Source organism: Apodemus sylvaticus, chromosome 7, assembly GCF_947179515.1.
Source record: "Apodemus sylvaticus chromosome 7, mApoSyl1.1, whole genome shotgun sequence".
NCBI lineage: Eukaryota > Metazoa > Chordata > Mammalia > Rodentia > Muridae > Apodemus > Apodemus sylvaticus.
Window position 1 is genome coordinate 68,392,135 of NC_067478.1, and position 14,500 is coordinate 68,406,634.

Consider the following 14,500-nt stretch of genomic DNA (forward strand, 5'->3'; position numbering starts at 1 on the left):
TTTTATATATATATAATATTATTTTCCATGGAAGAGGAGGCAGGAAGATTATCTGAGACAGGGGATCAGAGAGTTTGCTATGAGACTGTATCTTCTAGTAATGTCAGAGGTTACACCCATAAAGTCTTGTCAATATGACTGCTCAAGCATGAGCTAAACAATAGACATAACAGAGCAGACATGGAAAACACCATGAGTCCTCAACCCTAGCCAAAGAACTAGAGGCAACCAGGGAATGCTGGGATTGAGAGAAACAGTCTTCTCCAGAGACGTACATACCAATTAGCTATCTGTGGAAGGCAATACAGAAACCATCAGATGTAAAACTATTATATCAGTTGTCTTGAAATTCCACAGATAGCTGGCATGTCTTTTGTTATTAAATTTTATTAAGAAATTGATTCAATGCTGTTGGTAATATGAAAAATCATCATTGATTTTGGTTCATTGATGTGATCTATAACAACCTTGCTCTGAGCACTTATTCTATTAGTATGTCTGTAAATTATCTAAATAGGTGTTCTATTTAGACTGTCTTTTTTTTCATGGTTATTGTAAAAAACATTAATAAATCCAAGCTCAGGGTTTCTTCCCACTTTTGATCAGTTATGTTCCTGGATGAAAGGCACACACAGCCTTTATATTTTAATAAGCCTTAAGCAGCATAATAGCTGGGCAACTGCCTACCCTCCATGCTGTTAGCATCTGCTTTCCTATTGATAACTCTGAGTTACTACTTACTAATTTCTATGTTCCATCTTGCCTGATTTTGACCCAATTGGGTAGTTCTCTTGGCCACATTCTCCTGATTCAGAGACTGATGGCTCTCCTTCTCCCTCCCACTTGTTGTTGTTCTTCCATGGTGGTCTCTTCTCTCCTCTCTCTCTCCTGCATCTTCTGGGTCCCATGGCTGCTTCTTTTCCTCTTCCTTCCTCGCAGTCTCAAGCCCAGGAAATCTAAACCCCACCTATGTCTCTTCCCCCCAACTATCAGCTGCCGGCATCTTTATTTACCAATCAGAATTAACTGGGTTAATTAACTGAGGGTCCCTCAGGCTCTGTGCAGACTCCAGATTTTGGAGGCCAGTGCCTAGCATTGTGATATAAAGTAAAAGACAAAACTTCAACCAGTGGTGGCTGTTGTTTTTTTTCCTAAACGAATAATAACAGTTTCCTACTAAACATTATATATTTATTGTATGTTAGCATGCTTGTCTCCCACCAAAATTTATATTGAGACCTTGTTACCAGTGTGAAAGGTTTGCGAGGCAGGGAGTGTGTAGTGAGTAGGGAAGTGGAATTAATTCCTTCATAGGATGAGCCTACTGTCCTGTCATGTGAGGATATGTAGAAGGGGCCATCAAGTGAAGGCCCCTCACTAGACACTGAGTTTGATGGTTCTGTCTTCCACTGAGCTAGAAAAGCCTTTAGCATGAGGCTGAAGCAAAAGAGCAGGTGGATTCTTGGATCATTCCCGATTTTAAAGAGAATGTACTACATATAGTGATCATTGGAGGCTGACCTTTTATGGGGCTCTGTGCAGGAAGAATTCTGCATCAAGCAGTAGGGCTGTTTTGAAGTGTGTAATGATCTTCATGTTTGTTGGAATAGAACTCATTCCAAGGATGCACACATTCAGGCTACATTTGTTAGCTGGCATTTATCAATCCTAAGAAACTGTGTGTGGTACATGCATTCGAGTGTGTAGGTGCAGTGCCTGTCTGTGTGCACACAGGGCAGAACAGGACTTGGAGCATCTCTCACTGAGCACCCGTCAGCCTTGAAGGAGATATAAAGGGCACAACCATGCCAGCTTTTATGTGGTGGGCTCCAGAGTCAGGTCCTCATGCTCACAGCACAAGCACTCAATAGCGCTCTAGCCTAAGAAGTTGTCTTCTATTTTTAATTTTCTTTGAGTTTGTATTATGAATGATAATTGAATTTTGTTCAAATATTTCTTATATAGGTCATATTAGATGTCATCCTTTATCTATGGAGCATGCAAACTAAGATCCGTAGGCCATTCTAGCATCTTGCTCACATATAGGCTGTAGTTTGTGCACAGTTCTGAAGACTTTTGCTGATGTTGTTGGTAATAGCTATGACTACACTACATGACATGACCCACAATTTCTTTCCCTCTTATGTTTCTGGTACTGATGCTGTGATGCTCTGCCTGCTGCAGGCAGATTGTAGAGGGCCCGCACTTGCATATCCTTTGATTTCCCAGTTTGTTTCTATACTTAGAAATCTCCAGATGGTTTTCCCCAGCCATTTAGTGGAAGTTAATTGGGAAATTGGCTGGGTGGGTTTGACTTTGACTGGGCAAAGTCTTGGCCATTTTGCTAATTTTCCTATAACATAAGAACACTTGGCTTAGTAGTTTTCATTTCGGTCATTCTGTCTATATTCGTGCCACCATTGTTACTACCAATAATGTTTACTTGAGATTTCCTTTTTTCCTGTTGAATATTGTTTATCTTAATAGTACTTTCAAATAACCAGCCTTTTGGTTTTGTGGAACCTCTTTGTAGCCTTAAAAAAACATAATTTTGTTGATTTTTTCCCCTCATCTCTCTTGTTCTTTGTTATTTTCTTGTGCTAGACACTTGATATTTTGGTTTTTAGTATTTTTTTTTTTTGTAATTTCAGCATTTATAGATATAGCTTCTTTCTAAGAGCCACCTTTGTTTTCTGACTACAGATCTTGAATTTTGTAGTCTTTGTCACCATCATTGTTAGCAGGAGGAACAGGATCTTTTCAGACAGGGTCTTCCTGTCTTGCCCAGGCAGGCCTAAAACCCACAGTCTTCATGCCTGTAGGCTAAGGCCAAGGCCTACATCTATCTGTTGTTAGAGGCTGACCTTGTATGCAACTCCATGCAGGAAGAATCCTTCAAGCAATACAACTGTTTCAAAGTGTTCTATGATTTTTATGTTTGCTGGAGTAGAACTAAATTCCAAGGATGCTTGCACACATGCATGCACAGGTATACATGTATACACTATGCATGAACACACATGTTTACACTATAAATTTTTTAATTAAAAATGAAATAGATGAAATAGAGTCTTTTCTCCCCAGTGCTGGGGATGAACCCATGAAGCTCAACATGCTAAGCAAGTTCTCTACCTCCAGCCCCTTGAATCTTTCTTATCATCATCATTTAAATCAAAGTATTTTCTAAGCTCTATAGTTTGAACTGCATGTGGTTTGAGGGGAATATATATATATATATATGTATATGTATATCTATATCTATATGTATTTCATTCGAGGAGTATGGAGATAGGGGTGAGCATGCAAAGGCTAGAGAGAATACTGTGTGTCTTTCCCTGTCACTTTCCATCCTGGGTTTTGAGATAGGATCTCTCACTGAACTTGAAGCCCATGGCTTCAGCTAGGCAGACTTGAGAGAGAACTTCCAGGACCTGTTTGTCTCTACTTCGCATTGCTGGGTTACAGGTGGACATGGAATATCTAACTCCTACATGGATGCCAGAGATTGCTTTTGTAGCAAGTGGATTACCACTGCAACCTCTTCCCAAGTCCCTGGAGTGTATTTTTAGTTTTTGAAATATGTGATTACCTTATTCATTTTATCATAGCTGTCTTTTCTGATTTAAGTGCTTGTGTCCAGTGAATATGGCTCGGTTTTATGAAATTTGTTATATTGCCTAGCATGTCACTAGTATTTGTCTAATACATGGTCAATATTCTGAAGTTATGGTCTAGACAGTATAACTCTGAAACTGATATTTCTTCCTGGAAAATTGTCCCTTTCATTGTATGTGCTAGTGCTCTTGACTACTTCCAGCTTTGCTGGGCAATATTGTAGGAGCATGTACTATGTGTATTCATGGGTCTTCAAACCAAATATACACAGTAAGTAACCTACACTCTCCAACTTAAATACACATTCTCAGGCTGTATTTGTTTTTAAGGAGCTGTGCATTCTTTATGACTCCTCCCCTCTGTGCTGAGAGCTCAGCTTTCCTTCTGCGATGGCTCTTCCAAGAGCACAGGAGCTTACTGTAATGACCAGGACACTTTAGGCAAGCCCATACCGAGCAACAGTATCCAAAGGGACAGGCTAGCTTTCTGCATAAATGAAACATACCCTGTCTTCAGAAGGGACAGGGCGAGACCAGTGAGAACCTAAGCTCAGTGGGATAGATGGGCTCGCAGGAATGAGCGTATGTCCACCGACTCCAATAATGAAGCACATACTGTAGCAAAAGGAGTACAACTATGTGGTTGTGGAGCTGTGGTCTGTGCTTCCACGGAGCCAGGCTCAGAGAGGCTGCCTGTGCCCTGTCGGACAGTGTGGAGGGAAGGAGGAGAAACTGAGCAACCTCTGAAATGGATGAAAGATGTTTCAAAGTAAGAAGCTGTGCCAATAATTCATATCTTTCTTTCTTTCTTTCTTTCTTTCTTTCTTTCTTTCTTTCTTTCTTTCTTTCTTTCTTTCTTTCTTTCTTTCTTTCTTTCTTTCTTTCTTTCTTTCCTTATTTTTTTTATTTGATTCTTGTTTTGTGAGGCTGGGGAGGGGAAGTTGTGTCCCAGCATGACTGTGGAGGTCAGAGAGCAATTCGGCAAGAGTCAGATCTCTTCTGACGTCACACTGTAACCCAGCATTGTGGGCAGAGACAAGCAGATCTTGCAAGTTCTCTGTTACGTCTGTCCAGCCCCAGCATTAGGCTTTAAGTTCAGTGGGCACTCAGGCCATCAGGCTTGGAGGAGCACCCCTACCCAACTCTGCTTTATTTCTTACATACTATAGATACCCAGAAAGAGTGCTCACTGTTTGGGGGCTGTTGCTGTGGACAGGAAGGAGCTTCTAAAGCATCCTCCATCCTCCATGTTCCCACACTGCTGAGGACTTTCCTTTAGACTTGGTTGAGTTATAATCTCGGTGCGATAAAAATATATCATCTTAGCTGTATAATTCAACGTGTTTTTATTTTGTTGTACCTACCAGCCAGATCAAAGTGTCTGAAATGTTCATATTATTCTAGAAAGTTCTCCTGTACCTCTTTTTCTAGTCAGTCCTGTCTGTACCCCAGAGGTACTCTAATATCTGTCTCTGGATAATTTTGTCTACACTGGAACTTTATATAAAGAGCGTACAACCACATACCATGCCATAGCAGGCCATGCATGTCATGCATGCTTAAAAATGTAGTCTTAGGTGGTTTTGTCATTGGATTGACATCATAGACTGTATGTAAGCCTGGGTGGTGTGGCCTGAACACAGAAATTATACCTTGTGTGCAGCCATTTGTTGTAAGGCCATTGTGTAGCACATGAGTAGATAAACAGATTCTTCCTTGCATTTCTGACAGTCACCAATATGTGTTTATCATAGTTTTTTTTTAAACTTCTGTGTTGGATTTTACTGGAGAAAAGTCATCATAGCATTTGCTTGCTTGTTTTCCAATCTTCTGTTTGTTTTGTTTTTGTTTGTTTGTTTTGGCTTGCACAAAGTTGCTATGGATAGTGTTCATATTTCTATTTATCTATTTTAGTGGACCTAAAGCCCTATTTCTCCTAGGTAGAAACAAAGGAATGTGAATGTCTGAATGTATCAGAAACTGTCTGAATTTATTAGAAATGCTAAATTTATCAGAAACATTTGGCACCAAGCATCTGTGCCACTTCTGAGCAAATTCACTTCTGTAATTCTTGTTTTAGATTTGCATTTACTTGATGAGTTAGAGGCACGGAGTCTTTCAAACATCTTATCCATCATCTGTGATGGACAAATCTAGACAATTGATGTTATAAGCTATCTGACAGTCTAGATTCTTCTCTCTCTCTCTCTCTCTCTCTCTCTCTCTCTCTCTCTCTCTCTCTCTCTCTCTCTCTCCCCTCTCTCCTATCTCTCCTCTCTTTTTTCTCCCTCCTCTTTCAGTGTGTCTCCTGTGGCTATGTCTGTCTCTCTGTCTTTGTCTGTTTGTCTCTCTGTCCCAGTGTCTGTCTGGATGTTTACAGAGTGCATTTTCCATGGCTTGTTCTTTTCATTTTTTAAAAATAACTTTTGTTGTGTGGGGCCTTTGAGTTTGATAGTATTATCTGGAACTTGCCCTCTCTGCCATCCATGTCTGAGGATGCTTCTTCCCATTGCAGAGTCATGACTGTGTTACCCAGTGTTCCTTCTAGAAGGTTCACAGCTTTATCTCTTTTTCAGGACTATCAGCTACCTTTAATTAACTTTTTTGTGTGCTATAAGATAGTAGGCGAGAGTTCGTTTTATCCACATATGGCTGTCTGTTTTCTTGGCTATGTTTTATTGGAAAAACCAACTCCCCCATGAAAATGAACTGTCATGTTTATCAGAATAAGTGCTAATTAACATGAGCTTCTCTGGAGTCACCCTTCTCTTCCACTCGCTGGTCTGCCACTGTGCTCAAAGCATTTTCCCATAGACTCGTGCTTTGTGATATTGTGACATTTGCAGCATATTTTCTTGTATAACTTTCCTTTTAGTACATAAGAATGTTGTATAAAGAACATGGTAAGTAATCCACAAGCACTCCTTCCGTTGCCACTAAAACTTCTCTGGGATAGACTACCCCATCACAGGTTCGCCATCTTTATTTTTTCCAGGTGCTATGCAGGTGTGAAAATAATTGTAATTTTTATTAACACACCTATGGGAACATTCTGTATCAGCATTTTCATGAAGAAATTTTCTTTCTACTAAAGTCCTCAGAATATAGTGCAGGGTCTTATCACATTGTATATATCTTCATCTCCCTCTGTAACTTCTGTCATTGCAATTCTCCCTGGTGCATCTCCGCATTCTTATTGCTTCCATAGTTATACTTTGAAATTAACTCTTTAAAAAGCAAACTCTTATTTAATCTGATTTTCAGCCCTAACTATTGAGTTCTCAGCAATTGCCCTTTTGTCTTCTAGAGCGTGTGCATCACACTTGCCATAAACTTCCTAGTTCCTTTACTCCTGGTGCAGTGTTTTCCTTCTGTCTCCTGTAAGCTTCAAGTGTAGACATCTGTTATATGTATGAAAATCAGATTAGAAAAGCAGGATACAGCTAGATTGATTGATATCAATTGCCATAAAAAGGGGAGGAAACTGGAAAAGCAGCTAAGAATATTAATGCCTCTCAGAAATAAGAGCAGATACTGGCTGGGCTCTTTGGCATTTAGATAGATATATGTTTAGAATGGTGTATAGATGGCTTAGTGGTTACAGCCCTTGGATAACATATGTGCGTCTATTGCAAAGTGAAGGCTATAGCAGGTAATTTGTAATTAATTTAGTCTTTTAATGAAAAGGAATACTGTTTTCTCCTTTTCCTGTTCTCAAGCATGCTCGATAAATCCATTTATAACTTTTAAATTGAAATAATTTCTGCTAAGTATATTGTATCCTGACCTTTTTTACATAACAGAAACACGAATAAAGATGGTTTTCTTCCAGTTCTCTTTGTCTTGTTTGCTGCCTTGCCACACCCTGTGTCTCCACCTAGCTTCCTCCTTATTCTTCTGTAGAAAAAGTAACCAAGAATAGCCTGAGTAATAGGCATTCCATACAGGCAGATTGCTGGGTCATGAGTAATGGATGTTCTACATAGGCAGATTGCTGAGTCATGAGTAATGGATGTTCTCTATAGGCAGATTGCTGAGTCATGAGTAATGAATGTTCTCTATAGGCAGATTGCTGAGTCATTCAGTTCTGTTACAAAGTTAGGGAATATGGAGAACACTGTTGAGCAGAGGAGACAGGTTCTTCATCTGCAAAGTCATTATTTTTTAGAAAAATAAGGATTTCTAATCCTCTCATTAGTCATGTAGAGTTCATAATTTCATTCACCTCCATTTTTAACAGTATTATATTTTAAAACTATGTTAAATGCCTTAAATCATACTTCAGAAGTCTGTTGAATATGATTTCCAATAGTTTTTTTTTTTTTAAACCAGCACAGTTCTGATTTTATTTCTCAAATTGTCTTAGAATTGATTGTTAAACAAGAATACATGCACTTGAAGGAAATTTCTACACAGAATCCTGGGCGAGCAGAGAGGAGAAAAATAGCATCACACTTCCTGCATGTATGTGTATTTTCCTGGGTGCTCTTGGATAAAACCACCTGGAATCCCTACTTTTTCCTACAGCTCATTTTCTCCTCTCATCTATCTTCTTTCTCCTCGAGGCTCATCCTCTTGCCTTCTTTTACAGCCCAGATCAATAACGTGACATTGTCCACATTCTTGCTAGATTGCTACCTAGGAGAAAGTGGTTTCTTCTTCTGTAATACAATTTGCAAACTTTAAGCACAGTTAGAAGAATTTTAAGAATTAGAAAGAATAAGAGCTTTAATATAATATAATATAAATATACTGCTTGTCCAAATTGTACAAATTATACAAATGTACTGTTTGGTCAAATGAAGATCTTTCATGGTCAAGGAGGGTGTTTGACATTCGGTTCCTCCTCCAGGAAGAATCAAGTGACAGGAGGAGGGTGTCTGTGTTTTGAAGTGAGTGAGCATGAAAAATCTCTGAACAAGTAAAAACACACACAGTGACTTCTCCAGAAATTCTCCATTATCTTTAAATATTCCATTGATTTTCATTAGAATCACAATTTATACATTTTAATTTCAGGCTACAGAGGAATTGAAATCAACTCATAAAATTTTATGTAGATTTGCTTTGAGAAAGTCTGATTAGGTAATTCAGGCTGGCCTTGAAATTTCCAACCTCCATCTTTCATGAGTACTTTGGTTACAGCTATGTTACCATGCCCAGAAAACGCTCTTTAAAAAAGTTTTCATTTATTATATTAGAATGTTGTACAGTATCTTTTTACCTATTTATTTCTATCTATCAGCTCCCCCCACCCCAGATTTCCCCATATTTCCTCACTACACAACTTTACAGATCCTCAAAGCAAATCAAAATAGTAACAAAAGAATAAAATAAAACAAACAAAGCAAAACAACAACACCACCATGAGGCCATATTTGTGACTACTCCTGAGTGTGGGACCTGCCTTAGATTATAGGTGCTATATGTCAGTCCATTGAAGAAAACTAACTTTCCCTCATTCAACCCAATAGGTTTTAAGTACAATAAATTTAAGGTGATGAGCAGATTAATAATATGGTCTGTAAATATTTCTGTAGGTGTCAATATTTTCTTTTCATGCTTATGCATATAATATTCTAGCTGTGCCATAATAGTTCTCCGCATGTGAAATAGTTACCTCCGGAAGGGATGTGCTAAGACTGTTGAGTCCTTGATGATAAAATTAACATGTTGTCTTTTGCTTAAAGAGAAAAGGTTTGAGCATCCCTATAGAATTTCAACCCCATTTCTCCTTCCTCTTTCATTCCAAAATGCTTAAATCTTAGCTCGGTGCCAACAGATGTATGGATGAGTCCTGCCACCAGAATAACTTACTGACAAAGCACAGTTTAACGCACACTGTCTCAATGGAGTCTTGATCTGGGTTCTGAAGGTGAAGGCAGGATATTTATTGAGAGCCACCTGGAGGAATCCAATACCAAATGTCAGCCGTGAAATCATATACATTACAAGTAACGTCATAGCAACTGAGCCAGTTGTATTTATATATCTAGGAATATACATATGTAACAGCAGGTAAAGAAAAAGAAGCTATGCGTTTGAGAAGGATCCACGAGAAGGCTTGGAGGGAGGAAAGGGAAGGAGAAATGTTGTAATAACATTTAAGTTTCAAAACTTAAAAAATTCTTTAAACAACAACAAAAGCAGCTTATAAGATCTTAAAAAGAAAATTAAGATGTTTAAAAAGAGATTTATTTAAAAGAAACTCAGGCTTTAAGGGCTGGAGAGACAGCTCTTTGGTTATGAGCACTGGCTGCTCTGCTAGAAGCTCAGGTGAGTTTTCAGCACCCAGCTGGATATACAATGCTTTTTTCTGACCTTTAGGGGCACGAGGCATGCACCTGATCTGTGGACATATAGGAAGGCAAACACTTAGACACAGAGTGAGAGACTGCAGGAACTCCCAGGAGCTGTATGGCTGCCTCCAGTCCCCAGTAGGGTGCCAGCAGTGCTTGTGCTCAGGTAGATCCTGGAGGAGTCAGAGAGTGGAGAGATAAGAAAGCAGCAGCCATTTCCTGTGGTAAACAAGGTCCTGTGAATTAAGGTCCTCCTTAATTGTGGGAAACTCAGAGAGGTGGCTTAAGAGATGATTCTAGAAGTTTGCCAACTTATACAGCCCATGGGGAGTGGAGGGGGGGTTGGTCTGCTGTCCTGTTTTCTACAATTTACTTCTAACATGGAAAGAAGTAGAAATCACTGCCACACCTTTATGGATCAGGGTTTGCAGAGAGGCGAATGACGGTTACTGCAGAAGGAAGACCTGTGCTGGACATGAAGTGGTTTCACATGGGGTGGCAGAGCATTTGAAGTCTGAGATGCCCTGCCTCAGCCTCTGTGGCTATGTGGTCATCCTGACAGCCCACCCTCCACCCTGACAGCCCTCCCTCCACCCTGACAGCCCTCCCTCCACCCTGACAGCCCTCCCTCCACCCTGACAGCCCTCCCTCCACCCTGACAGCCCTCCCTCCACCCTGACAGCCCTCCCTCCACCCTGACAGCCCTCCCTCCACCCTGACAGACCACCCTCCACCCTGACAGCCCTCCCTGCACCCTGACAGCCCTCCCTCCACCCTGACAGCCCTCCCTCCACCCTGACAGCCCACCCTCCACCCTGACAGCCCACCCTCCACCCTGACAGCCCTCCCTCCACCCTGACAGCCCTCCCTCCACCCTGACAGCCCTCTCTCCACCCTGACAGCCCACCCTCCACCCTGACAGCCCTCCCTCCACCCTGACAGCCCTCCCTCCACCCTGACAGCCCACTCTCCACCCTGACAGCCCACCCTCCACCCTGACAGCTTACCCTTCAATATGCCAGACCACCCTTGCACTGCACCTGAAGCAGTCTCATATGCTGTATTCTCTATACTAAGTCAGATTACTATACTTCCTTAGCAGAGGCTATTCCTCTACTATGTCAGGTTTTTTTGGGAAGGTTTTTGTTGTTGTTTTTGTTTTTTGGGTTTGTTGTTGTTTTGCCTAATGAAATTGAGCATATTTATTTTGTAATTTTTTTTTTTAGTCATCTGAGCCTAAATCTTTTGGTATTGGCTAAGAGCAACTTTTAAAAATACTGCAGGGATGTTTTTAGCACATGTTTAAGTATATGGTCTAAACTTTCAGTCTGTGTCTAGATTAGGAGCTGACCTTACAGTGCCCTTCACGTTATGATCTGCATTTAGTTTGGCAGTGGTTGTCCCTGTATTTTGTCTTTATAACTGAGTGATCTATTTCCAACAGTTTGAGAATAATGAGGAAAATGGCTTTGAAATTTGCACCACTGTTTGGAAAGCTTTTGAATGTGTCCTTTTGAAAAGTGACTTTGAACAAGCCCAGATCACACTGCCTGTGCTACAGTAAATGCTGAAGTAGCATCCTGGCATCCTTCCCAAAAGCACGCCGAAGGAAGCTAGCCGCAGTGATCCCTGCTTCCTCCACGGCTGGCTTTGTACCTTGCTGGTGCAGCCTGCTCTGCGGATGTGCTGACACCCTCCCACTCGCCTGCTCTGCAGCAGCAAAGAATGGATCTCCGAGTCCGGTGGAGATGAAGGGTGCAGAGAGGTTGCAGGAGGGGGAGAGGCATGAATATCTTCCAGCAGCTGAACAGGAGGCATTTTAATACGATATTTTTTTCTTTCAACTGATAAAAATTTGCTTTCTGTTGTTTTCTAGAGAGATGTGGATAATTTGCCCTGCCTCCAACGCCTCTTCCTCAGCTTCAACAATATAACTAGGTAGGTGGCAACTCCCAACTCATTAATAGATAACTTGTCTGTGTGGGTTCTAATGCTCTGAGACTGTCAGTTCTGGGGAGAGTTTTACTGCCATGAGATATTTTACATTTGAAAATGGGGGACCGCCCATGACAAAGTTCTTTGTTGGGAAAAGGAAGCTCTTGTGTTTTCTGCCTCTGTTGCTAAAGATGATACAGTTAGCAAAGTAGGCCTTTCTTTAGTTCTGCCGGTGGGCTGCATGGAGCTGTCAGTGTGGATTTGCTGTCCTTTGTCTGACAGCCACTGCCTTAGACAGTTGAATTAGTTTCTTTCATAAATTATCATGGTGATTTGTACCGCCACTGAGCAGTTTTGATAAAGCAGGCTATATTTGTCACTGAGCTGCATGGGAATTAGGCCGTGCCTGCCTTCCAAGTGAGTCTCTGCTTGGAATGAATGCTGCTGAGAAGGTCATGAGAATACACAAATGCACTCATTCTGCTTGCTGTCCTTCTATCATGATGTGTTAGTGTGGAGCCTGGAGAACTAAAGCAGAGGCAGAGGCTGGCTGGCCCTCAGTGCAGAACGAGCTCCTTCCCTACTCCCTTCCTTTCTCCTTCCTCCTGCCTCTGTTTGAACTTGACTTCCCCTCTGCTCTTTAGTCTCTCTTCAAGGCTGATCTCTGGACTTGCATTTGTGCAAGGATAACTATTAAGTTTAAAAGCACATCTCTTCCTGGATCCCAGGGCTATGCTGTAGAGGACCAGAAACCATGGGGTTCTGGGCATCTTTCTCATCACATCCTTTCTTTCTCTGGCTCATACCTGAGTTTAGCCCCATCTTTCTATTCTCTATCTCTTAAAAAAAAAACAAACAAAAAACAGTTACCTCAAGATGGTGAGCATTTTAGAGAGACGGGATTTCAGAAGAAATGCCTTTCAATCCTCCTCTTTTCTCCTCCATAGAGAAGCATGAAAGTTTCTGAAGGACTTTCTGTGTTCTCTCAGCCTGAATCGTGCTTTTCTAACTGCCCTGCTGCTACGTGTGTGCTTGTGTGTGTGTGTGTGTGTGTGTGTGTATTTCTTTTGTTAGCATTGTCTTTCTTTAGGAGATTTCTACCTAATGACTGACAAAGCTCTAGAGAGAATACTCACTGTATGAGCTGCTGCAAACCCTTTGACTTCCCTGTCCAAGGTGAACTTGCTCCTCCTTGTTTGTGTGGGCGACTGAACAGATAATATGTTTGTTTATATAGACTGTGCTACCCTCAGGCCCCGGGACACAAGCTCTATGAACTTCTAAACTTCAGCTCGTACGGAGTTTGGTTTGGTTGCTTATATACTGGAGAGCTTTCTTTCAAAGTCTGGAAGGGAGGTTCACCCAACTTGCAAAATATGATTGGTGGGATTTTTTTCCTTGAAAACAAACAAACAAAGGAAACACAATTTCCTAAGAAACTGATGAATAAGTGAGGTAACATTTCAAGGCTCTTGTCCACTCCCCTGCCTCCACCCTTAACTGCTTTGTGTCTGTGTATTTCTCCACAGACTGAGCTTTAGAGTCTTTAGTGTTTCCGCCTGATATGTTTTGGGGGCAAAATGAATCTGTTGCTCTGTATTGATATCTGTGACCCAGAAGTTTTGTATCATGAGTGCGTTGGGTTTGGGGAAGGAAAATACTCTTGAGAGCAAGCCTTGAAAACATTCATGTGGCCTTTACTCAAGACAGAAGTATGTCTACTGTGCTACTTCGGTGACAACTCGGCACCTTCTGCACTTACTCGTCTTCTGCTGAACAGAGCTGCCAGATTCTGTAGTCCTGTATTCCTGGGTAGCAGAGGTCACAGAGGGAAGCAACAAAGGGTCCTCTTTGTGGAGATGCAAACTGCATCTGGTAAATGAAGAGAGGGGAACATTTAGAGGGGAACATCTATTGACCCTTTCTCTTATAAGACTTCTTAGGTTTTTACCAAGTTGTTGGAATCTTAATGGTCCATCAGCATCAACTCTTAAATGCCTGTGGAAATATAGAAACTTCCAAAATGAGATTTCATTATGGAATTCAGAGAGCTCCAACATGGGAGAAGTAGGTCCTTATGTTTAATGGTAGGTTACTTGTGAGCATCGACTAGACCTGTATCGTGTGCTTGCCTGAAGATAGCAGAACAGCCTTGACCTATGTCAGTAAGCATTTAGGTTACTGTTAGAGAATGACCCACATATCCCCTGTCACTTCTGTCAGTAGACTGTGCTTCTGCTGAGTCCCTCAGAGCATTCGTGGTTTCACAGGGAAGGCACAGGAGAAGCTAGCACATTGTAGTGCATATGTTAGACTTAGTTATATGGGACAACAGGAGAGCACAGAGATAAATGCTCACCCGCTGCAGATCGGGAAGTGGTACTAGGCTGAGCTGTGGGTGATGAACAGGCTCAGGAAAGAGGAGGGTCTACTTGACTCACTGGACTCAGGGCTCAAGCTTCCGATCCACACTGTAGGACCCTCCCTTCCTCATCCTACACAAACTCCACCCCCTCACCTAGCCCATAAAGTGTTAGGGGCATCTGCCAAAGTACACTGCTCAGGATCACCCTGCGAGAAACAGCCTGTGATAGATCAGGAGGATTGCTGTATGTACGAACTCTCTAGCTGGGCTCATTTGGTCTCCCAGCC

General features: G+C 41.4%; 1 protein-coding gene across 2 annotated transcripts in view; it reads left to right on the top strand.

The window, feature by feature from the left end:
* Nucleotides 1-14,500, top strand: part of Lrrc49 (leucine rich repeat containing 49) — a 111,104-nt gene that overhangs the window by 32,521 nt on the left and 64,083 nt on the right. For both annotated transcript variants that reach the window (XM_052188132.1, XM_052188133.1), the window contains one exon: nucleotides 11,790-11,851. In XM_052188132.1, the coding sequence (XP_052044092.1) occupies nucleotides 11,790-11,851 (62 nt within the window). The remainder of the gene's footprint in view (nucleotides 1-11,789; nucleotides 11,852-14,500) is intronic.